The sequence below is a fragment of the Trachemys scripta genome, chromosome 2 (assembly GCF_013100865.1).
Source record: "Trachemys scripta elegans isolate TJP31775 chromosome 2, CAS_Tse_1.0, whole genome shotgun sequence".
NCBI lineage: Eukaryota > Metazoa > Chordata > Testudines > Emydidae > Trachemys > Trachemys scripta.
Window position 1 is genome coordinate 50,521,047 of NC_048299.1, and position 17,288 is coordinate 50,538,334.

General features: G+C 39.7%; 1 protein-coding gene across 3 annotated transcripts in view; it reads right to left on the reverse strand.

Moving 5' to 3' along the window:
* The window catches only part of THSD7A (thrombospondin type 1 domain containing 7A), a 351,691-nt gene that overhangs the window by 96,293 nt on the left and 238,110 nt on the right, over positions 1 to 17,288 (reverse strand). For all 3 annotated transcript variants that reach the window (XM_034760534.1, XM_034760535.1, XM_034760533.1), the window contains 4 exons: positions 15,181 to 15,415; positions 11,238 to 11,353; positions 8,033 to 8,165; positions 3,711 to 3,814 (listed from right to left, as the gene is read on the reverse strand). In XM_034760534.1, the coding sequence (XP_034616425.1) occupies positions 3,711 to 3,814; positions 8,033 to 8,165; positions 11,238 to 11,353; positions 15,181 to 15,415 (588 nt within the window). The remainder of the gene's footprint in view (positions 1 to 3,710; positions 3,815 to 8,032; positions 8,166 to 11,237; positions 11,354 to 15,180; positions 15,416 to 17,288) is intronic.

The window sequence follows — 17,288 nt, forward strand, 5'->3', positions numbered from 1 at the left end:
AGCCCTGTAACTAAATGATCACATACTACAGTAATTCTAAGATAATGTAATATCTTTCTACAACTTGTGGAACCTGTGGCTCTTTGCCTGCACACCAAGCAACTCGTGCAGCAGCTCTCCTTGACTGTCACAACTTACTGAGTCAATAGGGACAGAGCCAAAATCTCCAGTGGAGCTCTTGCTTCAGTCCATTCAAACTTGGACAACAGTTTCCAGTACAAAGCCAAATTAGCCAGACGTTTGTGTATAGTGCAGCATCCTTAGCTCAGGGAGCGGCAACCTCTGGCACGGGGCCCGCCAGGGTAGGCACCCTGGCAGGCTGGGCCGGTTTATTTACCTGCTGCATCCGCAGGTTCGGCCGATCGCGGCTCCCACTGGCCTGCGCCACTTCCCATAGCCCCCATTGGCCTGGAGCAGTCAGTGGGAGCCGCAATTGGCCGAACCTGGCGAGCCACGTGCCAAAGGTTGCTGATCCCTGCCTTAGCTGCACACTTGGCATGAAATTTACTCCTGTGCAGAGGAAAGCCCTATTTTCAAGGCTAAAATTAAAACTTAAGTGGCATATATGTTAACCTTCTGGACAGAAGTGACTATCACCCTATAAGAAACTCATGAAAACCATGCACTGTGCATACTCAGTATGCAATTTTCAGAGGTACCAAACTCAGTTAAATCTAAACCAATTTCCTCCAGAATGCACAAAGATACTTCTATACAAATTGGGCTATTTCTGTATAAATATTCAACTTCCAGTTCCCAGCCATTTCGGCTGTAGAGGTGTTCAAATAATGGAAAACATCTATTTATTTCACTCTCTAATGCCTCTAGAAGAGCTGATGTGATTTTGCTTAAATTTGCCAAATAGTTCATTGCCAGGCAGAAAAGCCTCAAATTAGTCTTTTCCATTCCTGTTAGAATACAGTACACATGCTAATATCACAGAGCAGGTAAGAAAGCGTTATTTTTACTCTGTTCTGCGTTAATATTTTGCAGATTATTAATTCATGCAGTTATAGTTCATCTGTGAATACACACCAAAAACAAACAAAAAACCCCAACCCCAAAACAACAACAAAAAAACTACTGTATAATTTACATAGCTTCACATCACAGGATTAATAGTTGCTTGTGTGAAATTTCTAAACAGGTTTCCAATCAAATCCATCTTCTAAACAAAACACTTGTAATGTTCTCAGACTGAGTTGATGATGCTGACTACAAAAAAGTAAATAACAGCAAAACTAAATTCCATCATATTCCTATTCTTTTTTTCCCCCCGATTGCCAGCTGCAGTGCTCTCAGAACTACCACAGCTGAGCCCCATTTGAATCAGAGGCAGAAAATAGATTGATCAGCTTGTATCTGAGTTAGCATTGTATATGCACCAGAGATTAAAAGAAATGAGACTAGCATACATACGGTCCCATCCTATGCACAGTTTTGTCGTTTACCTAAAAGGGAGAAACCAATACTGGGCTCAGGCCTGACTTTCAGATGTGCTGAGCAGCCATAACTTTCATTGCCTAAACTGGACACTCAATTCCCATATTTGGGCGGTCAGATCAGCACACAGACAGTCCCACGGTACCCATCTCAGAGTCCAGAGAGAGAATTGGGCCCTCATCTCAAAAGTGAGCAATTGTCTTTCCAATCTGCTCTAAAGCTAAGTTTGCACACTATGTAGAATGAAACTTCATCCCTTTCCTGGAGTTTGGCTCCATTAATATACTGTAGCTCAAGCCTTCCTCAGGCTTGGCTACTCCTAGGGTTCCTAACTCAAGACTGTTCTCCAGGGCTTAATTTGTACCAGGGCGTGCCAGGGCTCAGCCCTGGCACCTCTCAGCTTGACAATTCATAGCTCCAGCATTTCTAAGCTTGCTGCATCAGTTACAAATGTAAAAAAAAATAAAATTGATTGATCTCTGGCACTTCTTTCATTGCAAATTAAGTACTGCTGTTCTCCCATATCCCAGGTTTTCTCTCTCTCTCTCTCCAGAGAACCACTCCCACCACTCATATCTGGCCAGGGTAACAAACCTCTGACTTCACTGAGTCTGCAGAACCCACTTAACCTTTCTCAGACCATTCAAAACCTGCTAGCTCAGTGTGGTGTTTCAGGGAAACACAGTTATGCCAAGTTTGAAAAATGTGTCCACAGAATTTCCAAAACTAAATATTACTGTTTGTGCATGTGTATATACAGTATGTAAATAGAGTTACAGGGCACTATATAAGGAGAGCTCAGCAAAACTTTCATGATGCATTGAATATAGAAAATCTGTGCGCTAGGATAATTTAGGGTGTGCTTCAGGCTACGGTACTGATCATGAGACAAAAGTTGTAACTATCCTGCAGATTTAGATGCTGTTTCTACCATGACAATACAAATGAGGAGGCAACATTTTGTACTATCCTGAATTGCTGCCATCAAAGAGAGAAATCTTATTTTCTAGGAGCATAATCTGATTTTTGCCTCAAGAAGCTGCAGGGTCCAGAAATAGATTGGGCTAGTGGTATATCATCATGAGAATTACACACAGTCAGAAGATTTTTGTACTAGCAGGCAATACATTCAGGATTCATTTCATGGTATACCTTAAATTCATTTTCGTAACATCTTTAGAAGCTCCTAGGTAAAGATTTACTCTACAGAAAACCTAAAAGAATATCATAACCTGCTTTGGCATTGCATGTAAGCTAATAACCAGAACACCTCACTTATGCTGCCAGCAACATCCCTTGCTCAGGAAGCTCCTCTGCATTCTACTGAGTCAATACTGTTGTAATGGATCAGAATTTCCATTAAAGAAAACAAACAGAAAAATATCCTGCAATGTGCAGGAGGTCAGACTAGATGATCATGAGGGTCCCTTTTGGCCTTAAAGTCTATGAATCTGGGAGAAAAATATCCTGAAGTTCAGGGTTCATTGGTCATTCAGAACAATTCCATTATCACAATACAGTAAGTGGGAATTGCAACTACAATTTTCACACTGATTTCATTTAATACTCCTCAAAAATCTCTCTTAATCTATGCAATGCAGTCACATTTAGGTGAGTATGTTATCACAAAAAATTATTGGTAAAACAGGTGACATTGAAACCAGGCTTTTGGCTACTAAAAGTATTTGCTATCATATGGAAAACATATAGAAGCCAGATTCTCAGATCTATGCATAATGGGCATGCCCCAAAAATGCGTGCATACATGCAAAACACCACGTATGTATAAGCAACTCAGTATTTTCACTGTAGGGAAGGTAAGCATGTAAGCATCTAACTATTTATAAGTCTAAAAATATAGGCTTTTCAGAGTGTAGTTACTACACCCATGTTTGAAAACTTGGCCCAGACAATGAGAATAAATTTTAGATGCTTCTCTCTCTTGGCAAAAGAAAAAAGATGAGAATGGTTGAACAAGGAGCAGCATTAACCTTAGTCACACACTGCAACAATATTTAAATAAAAACTTAAAACAGATATTTTATGAACAAATATTTTCCTGGGGTTGGTGTGGGATAACTCCTGCCAGGCTGGAAATCTAGTAATTTCCCCTGATGGCTTTCATTTATTTTAATAAAACATTAAGTCTCTAGTCTTTATGGTTGCAATGATAACCTTTAATGTGGGAGAGGTACAACTACTTCTCCCTCCCCACCAATTTAGCCACTGACTCTTAGGAAATAAAGGACAGAAATAAAGTCTCTCACCTCTTGCTTGTAGTCCAGGCCCACATGTCTCATGGGCACCTGGGCTGTCCTGGCGAACATACCATGGTACCAGCTGGCATCTGCGCCATTTGTGGGTCTTCCACCTGCAACAAGGAAAAGGATAAATTAGAAACAATACACCTAAATGATATCTGTCAAAATGTAAGTGAGGAAAATATGCTAGATTACTCCAGAAACAATAACAAATGATTACTTATTATTAGCCTATCACAGATTATCCACAACAAAAGTTAACAATGGCATGAAGCATGTTGAGTTCTCTTTTTTGTTATCATTTTTTTGCTGTGCTCCGCTTATAGCTCCTATTAACTTCAGCAGGACTTGCAGATACTAAAGAACACCAAATTTACAGTTTTGATTCTCATCTTCAGCAGCTGCTCCATACTAAGTGGCAGGGCAAGATCAGAAATTAGGATAATCAAAGCCGAACCCAGAAACCGTCTCCATCAGCACTGGTTCAGTTTTCTTGAAACAGACATATTAGGATGGAAGACCAATCAACTCCGGACCATGTTTACTAAGGAATGTCACTACATTGCCAGCAATACAGTGTTGCCAAAAGCTTTGGTAGTGAGATAGGGTTGCCAATGATGCACATAAACTGAATATCCTGGCAGACCACCTTAAGGACCTAGGTAGAGATGGATCTGGGTGGTGCTCAATCTCTTTTGGATTTGCAGTAAGATGATGGAACTTGTCTTCCTTCATGTATTTTAAAATACCAAGCACTCTACTGGTTTTCAACAAATAAATAATGAATATAACAGCTGTAATAATTCTGTTGCCAGGATTTGTGTATCTGTGTCTTGTATACTACTTTGACATTTCACCTCAAATTTTGCAGTACTAATATGTTTAAACACTTTTTCTTTATAATCTGATTTTAATTACTATGACTCTGAGCATATTTTATATTTTTCATAATAAACAAGTGACTGGATTTGTGTACAATTATCCATTTAATGAAAGGGCCCCTTCACTGTGTTTATGTGTTCAGGGCATTTTAACATTAGTCAACAAAAGCCTACTGCATATTGAAAATTGAACATGTGGCTGTGATGGAGTGAGTTATGAACCTGACTTGTTTTGCATGTGGAAATGTTGGACACAGTGATTGCACAAGCCTAGCCATGCCAAAGGCAACCTGTTGCACTGCATTACAGACAACTGCTCTGGGACAAGTGCTTGACACCTCACTCAAGGATTCTCATTGAGAAGCCATCAAGACAGCAATATGGAACCACCAGCTTTGAATGACTTTCAGCAACTGACCCATTCCCATGGAACAATAGTTTTCTATATAAGTGGATGAGGCATGACTTGTGGGGAGAAGGCTGGAGTGTCCCAAGTTGAGAGCATGACAAAGAGGAGAGACAGTACTTAAAAGAGGGGCTCTGATCTGTGTGTGCAGGTGGGGGAGACCATTGTGCACTAGGGTGAGAGCAGGAGGGACTCTGGCTAGCCTGAAACATCAGCAAAGGGGTGAGATCCAACTAGTGGAGGGAGCATCAGAGGATTTTTGTTTTGTTTTCAAAGATCTATAATACTTGAGTGCTTTAAAAATAAAGGTTCAGGGGTTAAGAAATTCCTTTGCTAAGTCCACGTTCCTTGTTTTCCCACCATATTATTCGAGAAGGGGTTAAACTAAAAGTTCAGAGTGCCCTCAGACTAGGTGGAGCGCTGAGGGAATGTAAGTGACTTGGGATGCGGCTCAGAAGGTCTCAGACACTGATTTCTAGGTCTAGGATGGCTGGGCAGCAACGCCGCACATCCCAAAGAAGGATGCCCACACAAGAGATTTTAGCCAGGGAGTGTATAGTCCCAGATCTGGAAACAGTGATTAGACTCCAGCCAGATCCAGTTGGCTTGGAAGCACATGGGACCCAGAGATTGGGATCACGTCCAACAGATTAGTGACTATATAGTGGGACATGGGACCAGCTTGTTAACCGTGGGGAAAACATAATTTAATCAAAATAAACAATAGGGATGAGGAATTTCTAGAAGACTGAAATAGATAAAATAAATCAATACTGTACAGATTGGATTATTCAGTTGCATATTTAATTCAGTTATAAACATCTATTTTAAAAATTTTCTGAAGCTGCTACAAAATGTTCATCATAATACTGTAGAAGTTAGGTGTAGATTGCCCCAGAGTACACAGGGCCTTGAATATAGCAAAACCTATGCAGGATGTCCTGCTGTAATCTCAACTGAACTGAGTCAAGTGAAAAAAAAATTAAATGCATACATGATTCATATCACCCATGTGCCGTAGCCATCAGCTGTGGTACTACCGTGATCCATCAAGGTGTGGCTTCATGTGAGATCCTCTCTTCCTTTAGCCCCAGCTTTCAGTGTAACCTGCCTTCCTTGTGCTGCTCCCTGAACTGAGGACGGAGTAGGGAACTGGCAGTGTGTGTGTGTGTGTGTGTGTGTGTGTCATACTATGTGCCCGGGCCAGAGAAGAAGGGTGCTAGAGGGAGTAGAGGGAAGGATGTTTAACACTAGTCCCTTCCAAGAAAGGGAAGCTGCCCTGCCTAGCACTTCTAGAAACCCAGTGTTCTCCTGCACACAGCATCCTGTACACACCAGTGCTCAGATGAAACTCCAGGAAATCACCTGGTATTGAATAGCTGAGCAGCAGCCAATGTTTAAGGGATAAAATGATTAAGCTGACACTGCAAAGGAAAGTTTTAAAATTATATTTGGAGTGCTGTGTTTTGGTAGCTTCAAGCACTGTAATCATATCCTTATATACCATTCAATTAGATATGCTATAATCTCCTAATGGATCGGAAGTGATAATTCTCTGACACAGGATCAAGGTAATACATTAATAACCTATATTTGTTTTCCATTCTGTCGTTGCCAAAGGAAAGGACATTTATCAGGATCATTACGACAGAGTGGTAGCATTTAGGAGAAACAACAGGTGTTCTTTGCTACCAGGGAAGAAAAAGGATATTACTTTTTGAATCAACCATGTCTTTCAATTAAAAATTATATTTATATAGTACTGTCCATTCAATACAACTAGTTTCCCATTACTGGAAAGGTCTAAACATCAGGGCCACACCTGGACTGCTTTATGCTGCTCCTGTATTACGAAGCAGCTCCAAATCTGGCTTCACCTTCTACTTGAGAATGCACTCACCTAGGGGAATCCTTAGATGGTACAGAGCCACTATAGTGGCTCCCATGCAGTCATACTTATAGCCCAAATGCGTGGGACGCATAGTCAGGTTACCCTTATATCCTGGAAATCATTACCTGCTGGAATGGTCTTTTGGGTCCTCTGGTGAAGATTACAGCAGCCATGAGGATGCTCTAATCCAGGGATTGCCAACCTTTGGCATGTGTCTCGCCAGGGTAAGCACCCGGGTGGGGCGGGCCAGTTTGTTTACCTGCCACATCTGCAGGTTTGGCCGATCGTGGCTCCCACTCGCCGTGGTTCGCTGCTCCCACTCGCCGGTTCGCTGCTCCAGGCCAATGTGGGCTGCGGGAAGCGGCACGGGCCTAGGGATGCGCTGGCCACTGCTTTCCGCCGCCCCCATTGGCCTGGAGCGGCGAACCGTGGCCAGTGGGAACTGTGATCAGCCGAACCTGCGGACGCGGCAGGTAAATAAACCGTCCCAGCCTGCCAGGGTGCCTACCCTGGCGAGCCGCATGCCAAAGGTTGCTGATCCCTGTTCTAATCTATGAGAAGATGGATTGTTGGATAATTGATTAATAGTTTTGGGGTTGGATTGGAGTGGCTGCAAGGATAGCTTAAAGCCACTTGTGTGCATACCTTCCTGAGCTGTGGCAAAATGTCCTTTCTTCTCAGAGGCTGTCATCCTCCAATACAGGAGATGACTGGATTTCAGTAATACTACATGTATTTAATTTACGAAACACTTTTAGAACATTTAGAAAGAAAGCTTTTACATTTGACTGCTCTCATACTGTGCTCCCAAAGAATTGCTAAGAGATAATTATTCAAATATCTGAAAGTTAACCACCAAAGAGTTGATGTTGTGATGTGTATGACATTTATATCTGCAGAGGTTAAATATGTGTAATTAGAAGCAAAACACTGGAACTCTGGCTGCAATTCAGATGTAAATCCAACAGAATGTTAATACAATTGGCCAAATACGGGCCTCATGTAAATGGGTGTTACTCCATCTGAATCAATGGAATTGCACCTGCTTTTACCAGGCCTGATTTGGCTCTGTACCCTATTTTCCCTTGCACTTCACAGGAGGTGAGAGCTGAAGAGACATGAATAATTTATCATAATTTATTTGGGTTACCTGTAAGTATAGCACACAGGAGAAGCCTCACATTCCTTTTCCTCATATAACGTGTCTGGGCAGTCACGGCCACCATTTGCAGGGAGCTGGAGGATGACTCGATGGCGAGACTGTTCCTTTACTGTGACATCCCCTACCAAGAGCACAACAGTGTGTTTATTTCCCCCTCACACACAGAAGATTTCTAGAATTAGGATTATACTGGGACTGTAGTAATTAGAACTAGAAAAGATTTAACATATTACATAATTGATTCCGTTACTGTACAAGACTAAGTTATTTTGCCCATAACACAAAATTAATGATATTAATCTAATATTACACTTGATCTCAGCCAAAGGGCGAAAAAGAAGCATTGTACAGAAAGCATTTCTGTCAATAACAATATCAATACATACACTGTACGATTGAGTGATATGCTAGATGGGTCTGATATGCTACTATGCTGTACGGCTTCATAGATTATTTTATCCTTAAAATTAAGACATATAAGCAGAAATGTACAAAATGCAGTGAATAATAAAGCTCCATTCCCTAAAGAGCCAATAACACAATCTAATTCTTTTACCCTTATCTCCACACCCAGGAGGTGTGTGGCAGATTTAATTTATGCATTAGTCTTTATCCAAGATTTATTTTAACTACATCTGTGTTTCCCATATGGGACTCATATTACCCTACAATCGACTACCATCCTTAAGAGCATGCATCATCTTTAAATGTGAAGTTTTATTTCCCTGCTATGACTTAATTTACTGGTCACACATTTTTCATCATTAGAGACATTTAGTATTGATGATAAATAGTAAATTTTTTATGTAAAAATTAGATTGTGGTCATATTCGAAAAATCCGAGCTCTGGGCAGAAAAAAATATGAGTGGAACCATAACTCTGTAGTCATTCCACAGCCCACGGCACTGACTTGCTTTTAAAGCTACCACAATCTAGAAGTTTTAAGTTAAAAATATACATTTTGTAAAAAATAGCCTTAAAAACCTAGTATGGATAAATCGTGGCAATCTGGTCCTAAACAGCAAATAAGAGCTTCACTTTGGGCATTAGTGTTGCTCCAAGCCATGCTGAGTGGGCTGGTAATAGCTTCCAAAAGGTCACTGCAGCATCTGGGCAGACAGGGCTCCTAGGCAACACTCCAACATCAGTGGCTGAGACATGAACAACACAAGAACTGCTACACCAGACTCCGCCACCTAGGTATTCTTCAAAACAGGAGGAATTCTCAGGTAGTCAGTAAAGTAGCCAGAGTAAGAACCAGGATCTGTCCCAAGGCACAAGGCAGAAAAGACTCCCAGAGATGCTGCTGACAGCAGCAGCAGGAACAGGTGATTATTGTAAACTGAACATTGTTGCAAAGATATTGAGATAACATTTGGCTACTGAGTAGAAATGATATTCATTCCATTAAATGACATTTACTATCTCATTTGCCCCTCCCTATTATCTTGTTTATAGTCAGTGTGTTTCAATTTGCAGTACATGTTCTTGAGGATACCCTCAAGTTATTAAGAACCTTTTTTAAAATAAAACAAAACAGGACAGTTTTGCACCCTTCTCAGAGAACAACAGACCCCGCAGAAGCATCTCAATGAGAAAATTATAATATTGCTCTGAAATTATAGAATAATAGAAGTGATTCTAGGGTTTCATAGTAATATTATGGTTATTATGAAATAATTCATTGCAAGTTTTAAGTAGCATACCCAACACTGTGTACTATCAAATTCAGTGGTCCCAGCTATCATATTTTTAAGGTTATACATTTAATCTCCCTAATGCTTTATTAGTTGTTGTATGCCCCAATAACTAATTGGAATTACTGTAAAAGTGACTTTGTGTCCTTTGTAAAGCATGGAGAATTGACTTTCACATTTAAAGAGTGTTTATTTGATACAACAATCTCATTTTTTTTATAATAAGTGACAATGAGTAATCACCATGTTCCACAAGGGAATTAACACACATGAACATGGAATTACATTATTGACTATGCCTATAATAGTGCATATTAGAAGAATATCTCCTGTTAAGCTTAAAAGAGAAAAAGTGATAAGGCAGAAATATTGGGGTAACAGTAATTTTTTCAATGCTTCTGCTGTAATGATAATTTCAAAGCAATAAAAATTCAAATACATCTGTGCTTTGTAACTTCATTTAAAAGCCGTGACAGGTGCATTAAAAAGACTTTGCAGTGGGTGTTTAAATCAGAACCTTAATATTAATTTGAATGTTGGTTATTTTTGTGGTTTATTTTCTTATGATTCTGAAGGTAGTATAAAAGGGAATGGACAAAAATGAAAGAGAACCACTTCTGTTAGACTTTAGGACTCACATGATAGAGACTTTTAACCTGTGTTGGGCCTACTACAATCATACACATTTGTTAAAACAAGCACAGAACCAAATTTTGCCCTAGGATACTTGCTCAGGTTTTCCAGTGAAGTCAAACGGTGCAGTATGTAAGGGCAAATCTGACCTGCATTTAAAATGTTTTTCTAGTTGTATAACTGCACTGAAATCTTCAATGGTGTTAGAGTATTCATGTCTATGTGACTAATGAGCTATTTGTAAAATGTCAAATCCAACAAAGAGTTTGCAATACAAAAGTAGGCAGAGTGGGGAAAAAAGCTATTACAAAATATACATAATTAAGTAATAAAGAAAATTTAGAGTGTCTGCACACAGTCCACTGGAAACGGGCAGCTGTAAGGACAGTGTTATAAGGGGTTATAGAAGGTTTTGTGCAATTACTGTATGTTGTTTTAATATTCAATAAAAATAATCATTCACCAGAGCAACTGCTATGTCACAGTGGCCTCTCTCTGAAATACAAGTGCACCATCTAAGAGAAAAAACTTTGCCAATATTCAGGGTCGGCTCCAGGCACCAGCTTCTCAAGCAGGTGCTTGGGGCGGCCGCTACGGAGAGGGGCGGCACGTCCAGGTATTCGGCGGCAATTCGGCGGACGGTCCCTCATTCCGCCTGGGAGTGAAGGACCTCCCGCCGAATTGCCGCCGCAGATTGCGATCGCGGCTTTTTTTTGGTTTGTTTGTTTTGGCTGCTTGGGGCGGCCAAAACCCTGGAGCCAGCCCTGCCACTAGCCATCTGTCAGAAGAAGCCTACACAGTAATTAACTGTGTGGTTTATTTTTAAATAATCTGCCCTCTAATACACAGTGAATTATACTACCTTCTTGACATGGGGAAGAACACAATGTCCAGTCACTGTATGGAGTCACAATACAGTCTTTCCTACAAGGAAGCAAACAAGGCCTCACTGTTTCTGGTCGAAGGCTTTCAGGACATCTAGGAAAAAAAAGGAACATTATAAAATGAATGATCTTTCTATGACAGTGTTAACTCCTGAGGGATGCTGAGCACCTGCAGCTGATCAGCACTGCTCATGACTGAGCTATGATTGGATTTTTTTTAACCATTTAAATGCTATTTTCTATATTTTCAAATGTTGCACAAGGTGCTAGGTGTATGAATACGTTTAATGGGAGTCATATTGTTATAATCCCTCCCCGCCTCCTGCACTGCTTTTCAGTTTAAGGATAAGGATTCCAGTTGCCCTTTGCAGGAAAGCACACCCGGCAGTTGAGATGCAAGTAATCTTGATCTGCACGAGACAGAACAATCATTGAGTGACAGTGGAAAAGCTAGAGCAAGAAGTCTTTGTTATCTGTACTTCTGCAGAGCTTAAGAAAAATGATATAAAGAGATTTCTTAGGATGGTTATTTAAATCCAGCAGTTTAGATGTTGCTTATGTTTAGGCCTTGTCTACACTAGAAAGGGTCTTCAAGATAGTTATACCGGCAATCCCTCCTAGTGGAGACACAGTTTATATCCACAAAAGAGTTCTTTGGACTGGAATATCTTATTTTGTTTGGTGAACTGGTAAAAGCTACACTGATTTAAAGAACTCTTTAAAGAACCAGTTCCCCAAACAAACGCTATGATGGCAAAAGCATTTTTTTTTTCTGGTAGAACTGCATTTACACTAGGGTGATTTTTGCAAAACATTTTTGTAGACCAGACCAGACCACATTTAGCACAGTTCTTGACAACATATATCAATAACTAATCTACATTCATGCACATTATGGTTTTCTAGGATTTTAGAAATCTGGGAGATTCAAACTGGCTATGTGCATTCATAAACCAATACAAATTTGACATGAATTAAGGAACACAGCCACTTGATTCAGAAAAGGCCAATTAGATCATCCAGTTTTCTCCCCTATGAATGCAGGATTTTTTTCCTGTATTTATTTTGTCATGGAAAGGATCTTGTGCATTATGTGCTAGTGTTTATTTATGCAAAGACATTACATATTATGACCCTGATTTCCACTACAGCCAAATTGTGCTTGGATGAACTAGAGTGGCAGCTGCAGGACGCTGGCTGCACCTTCCTGATTCTCAGGTACCCAGCCCCAGTGGATGTAAGAGTAGCAGGGAGCCTGTTCTGACTTCCATTATTAGTATATGGTCTGCAGCAGGACATGCCACCACCTCCTGCCCACAGAAGACTCTTGACATGCCCTCTCCCTCCTCTTACACCAGGGGTGGTGGGGGGTAACTGAAACATCTCTGCTAGTTTTCAACTGGCAGAGATTTCTTCTCTAAAAGGGGAACTCTCGCCAACTATTCTGACCCTTTCAAGTTCATTTTGTGTCACTTACATGGCACAAAGTAGCCTCAGCAGACTAGAGAATCAGTGCGTGTGTGTGTGTGCATGCGTAATCAAATACAGTTGCCAGTTATAAAGAGTATTTGCCAACAGCTACCACACGATGACTACATTTTCAGATTTCAGAGTGCTAGCTGTGTTAGTCTATATCAGCAAAAAGAATGAGGAGTACTTGTGGCACCTTAGAGACTAACAAATTTAGAGACTAGTCACAATACTCCAACAAAAAAAACTTCAAAACCAGACTCCAACGAGAAACTGCTGAACTGGAATTAATTTGCAAACTGGACACCATTAAATTAGGCTTGAATAAAGACTGGGAGTGGATGGGTCATTACACAAAGTAAAACTATTTCCCCATGCTAATTTTCTCTCCTACTGTTACTCACACCTTCTTGTCAACTGTTGGACATGGGCCATCCTGATTATCACTACAAAAGTTTTTTTTTTCTCATGCTGATAATAGCCCACCTTAACTGATTAGTCTAGTTATAATTGGTATGGCAACATTTATTTTTTCATGTTCTCTGTGTATATATATCTTCCTACTGTATTTTCCACTGCATGCATCCGATGAAGTGGGTTTTAGCCCACAAAAGCTTATGCCCAAATAAATTTCTTATGTTTTCAGAGTTTTTCCTATTGTTAAAATAGGAGATATCTTTGGTAACTACTGTTTGGCAATTACTGACTTCCTAATGACTTTTTTTTTTTTTTTTTAAACATAAAGATGAGTATACAGACACCACAACATTGACAAAATACCTACATTACACAATCAAGATTATATGCAATTTGACTAAATGAAGGCTTCATCTTTCATGAAAACTGCAGGTTCCAGCCCTTACTCAGAGGCCTTTTGATGAGGCAATTGGTTCAATTAAAAAGCCACTTCTATGTTTATTAATGTTTCTATTTAGTATATGTGGCTTAAAGCAGGCTATTGATTTTCTTTTCCAACCCTTATTCAAGGTGAAATGAAACAGAAGTGATATGAGCTGACATTTGTTACTTGTAAGGTAGATAAGGCCAATAATATTGATTTTATCATATCACAGTAATCCGTTTTATTAGGGGAAGTTTAAAATGAGGTTTCTGTTTACATTTTCATGTCGAATGTATGCTCTTTAAAAATGATTTGATGAATTTAACATGACAGTTTGAAAGATAACCAATGCCTTTTTGTTCTCATTTCACAGGATTTGTCCATGACAAGATACAATAGTCCTGTTTTCAAACTTTTAAGGTGAAATCAAAGGCAAGGACTCTAATGGCTGATTTAAAAATCAAAGGAAAACTCACTGTAGAATGATTTTTTTTAAATGTAAAATGATTGCCCACTAACATTGCATGGAATGCTTATTAATAGTATTTTAATGTGGTTATATATGTACACATTTTAAAATATGTGATGTGCTAACTATCACGTATATGAGTTCTCCTCCACTCTTCCTTTTAAAGTGAATTTAAAATGACTGCCATGCTGATGAAAGCAAGACATTGGTGGCATTGGGCAAAGGTGCAGTGTGAGAGCAGCTGCTTTAGAAACTTTCTTAAAGAGCTCTAAGCCAAGCCACTTTGTTCTTGTCCTGCAAAACACTAGCAATTCCATTTCTGGACCTCTCCTGACCAGGATACATTGACCATACTAGAGAGTGACAAACTGTATGGTGATTGTGTGAGATACTATCAAACTCATTTCACTTGCAGTTAATTTGTATTCAAACCATGGTCTTACACCAAACTGGGCAATTAAACTATTGGGCCACATAGATCCGTTAAAATCTTGGTTATGTAAAAAACACCTCACACGTATACAAACTAAGATCTCTATCCTGGCCCTTCCTGGTTCCATGGTGAGGAGTCTAGTAGAGCTATGTAAACAAAGATCTACAGCTGCAGAATACTACTTGGAGCTTGAGGGGCAAACCACTACCAGCCCTTCGGGGCAGTAACATAGCAACTAAATAGCGTTCAATCCTGAACCCCTCTCTAGTGGTGGAATGTATGATCTACCTTCCTGCTCCCTCAAAAGTCTTGACTGCCATATATGGTAATCAGATGTTGGGGAGTGACATGAGGTGAAACAATGCTTCCCCAAGACCTCATGGAAGGCACAGGGTAATTCCTGTCTGAGAGGCTGGATTGGACCAAGATGCTTGGAGTCAGTGTCTCTGATTGACAACTCTGAAATGAAGCTGTCAGCAGAGTCCATTGTAGGGAAGCTCCCCCATTGTGATCAGCTACTCTTTGCTCTACAGTTCTGCTAGCATTTTAGATTGCATGCTTTTAAAAGTTATTTACTCATCAGAGCAGACATGACCATCAGTTGAATTGTTTCCCTTTGCAAGTAAGTCCATACCGATTACCTGTATCTTAAAAAAGCAAAAAAATAAAAATAATTAACTTAATAAAGAATAGTTCAAAGCTCTTTACTTTTTTGGTCCCACTTGTCCCACGTTGACCCTCACACAGATGACTTTTCTTGTTTGCATCCCAACAGCACAGGTGGCCTCCCCATTCCAACTGGTAGATGAGTTGAAAGTAGACACAGAGACATCTTCTATACACTGGCCCCAGGGCCCAGTCTGCCAGTGGTACACAGTGCAAGGGTGTTCATTACAGCTGCGTGCTTCCTGAAGTGCACTACTGTTTGGGCACTGAATGCCTCCTAGAACAACAAAGCAGTGCAGATGTTCATACAGTGGAAAGAAATAAATTATTATAAATATATTTGAGATTCATATTAAATACATACCAGAACATGTGTTCTTTTAAACCCTTCCTTGCCCCTTATTCAAATTATTAAATAGTAATGAACAAACATACAGCATAGATCATGAACAGAAAATGAAAGATACATGAGGGCAATGTTCAAATGATTATATCGTATATCATACAGTATCTTGATCTGCTGACAATAATGAATAACCTGTTTTTAGTTTGAGATTTGCCACCATGGAGACTATGTTAAATAGCATTTTGGTGAGAAGAGGAAGGTTCTAAGTGGAAAACGAGGTTAAATTCACTAATTATACACCTCTGGAGACCACTGTTTATATCCAGTTCAGGGAACTAGTGAAAATGAGTTTGGAGATCTTGTCCTAGATTCCAATTGAATTTATCCACATTATCCACATTACATAATCACCAAAGAATTCGGCACAGTTGGCCATTACAGCTCCAGCTTGCAATGGCAGAGATGTTGCAGTTCAAGATTAAAATGCAGTGATATGCCAGTAATTGTGTGGAAAAGCTGAGATAATGCTATTATCATTATGTTCAGCTCTATTTAGTGCTATCAAACCCACCTAACCTCCTCATTCTAAACAAATAAAGGAGTGTCCTTTCCCATTAAGATTAGATCACAGCAGTGAAAGCCATGATTTAAGCATACATTTAATCATTCATGGGGTTTAAGCACAGAATATTGGGCCCTTCTCTGGATCTGCTTTAACTGCACATCTCCACAGGCTGAAAAAGACAACACACTGCCCTGGTAGGAGCCCACCCTGGGTGGTGGAAGGAGTGAAGTGGTGTGGTTGTACATTAGTTACACAAGGAACACCTTGCTTTTCCTCTGATATCACTGCAATTATCACCTTATTAGGATTCAAACTTTATATGTCTAGGGGAGAGGCTGTTCTAAATTTGATTTAGACAAATAGGCAGGAACTGGTTGAGAATTTGAAAGTGGAAGGCAGCCTGGGTAAAATTGATCATGAAATAATAGCATTCATAATTCTAAGGAATGCTAGGAGAAAAAACAGCAGAATAAAAAGAATGGATTACAAGAAGGCAGACTTTAGCAAACTCAGGGATTTGGTAGGTAAAATTCCGTGGGAAGCAAGTCTAAGGGAAAAACAATCTGAAAGAGTTGGCAGTTTTTCAGAGACATTATTAACAGCACAAGAGCAAACTATCCCATTGTGTAGGAAAGACCGGAAGTAGGGCAAGAGACCACCCTTGTTCAATCAGGAGAAATCTCTTCAATGATCTGAAACTCAAAAAAAAAAAAAAAAAAATCCCACAAAGAATGAAAACTATGTCAAATTAGGAAGAATTAATATAAAAAAAATAACACAAACATATAGGGCCAAAATTAGAAAGGCCAAGGCACAAAATGAGATTAAACTAGCTAGAGGGTAACAAGAAAACATTCCACAAATACAGTAGAAGAAAGAGGAAAACCAACAACAGAGTAGGCCTGTTACTCAATGAGGGGAGAAGACAATAACAGAAAATGTGGAAATGCCAAGAGTGCAAAATTATGTTTTTCTTTCAGTTTTCACCAGAAAGATTAATAGAGATAGGACATCTAACATAGTGAACACAAGTGAAAATGAGGTAGGATCTGAGGCTAAAACAAGGAAAGACTAGATGTCTTTAAGTTGAAAAGCCTGATGAAATGCATTCTAGAATACTCAAGGAGCTGACCTAGGAGATATCTGAGACATTAGTGATTATCTTCAAAAACTCTTGGAAGACAGGAGAGAGTCCAGAAGACTGGAAGAGGGCAAATATAGTGCCAATCTATAAAAAGG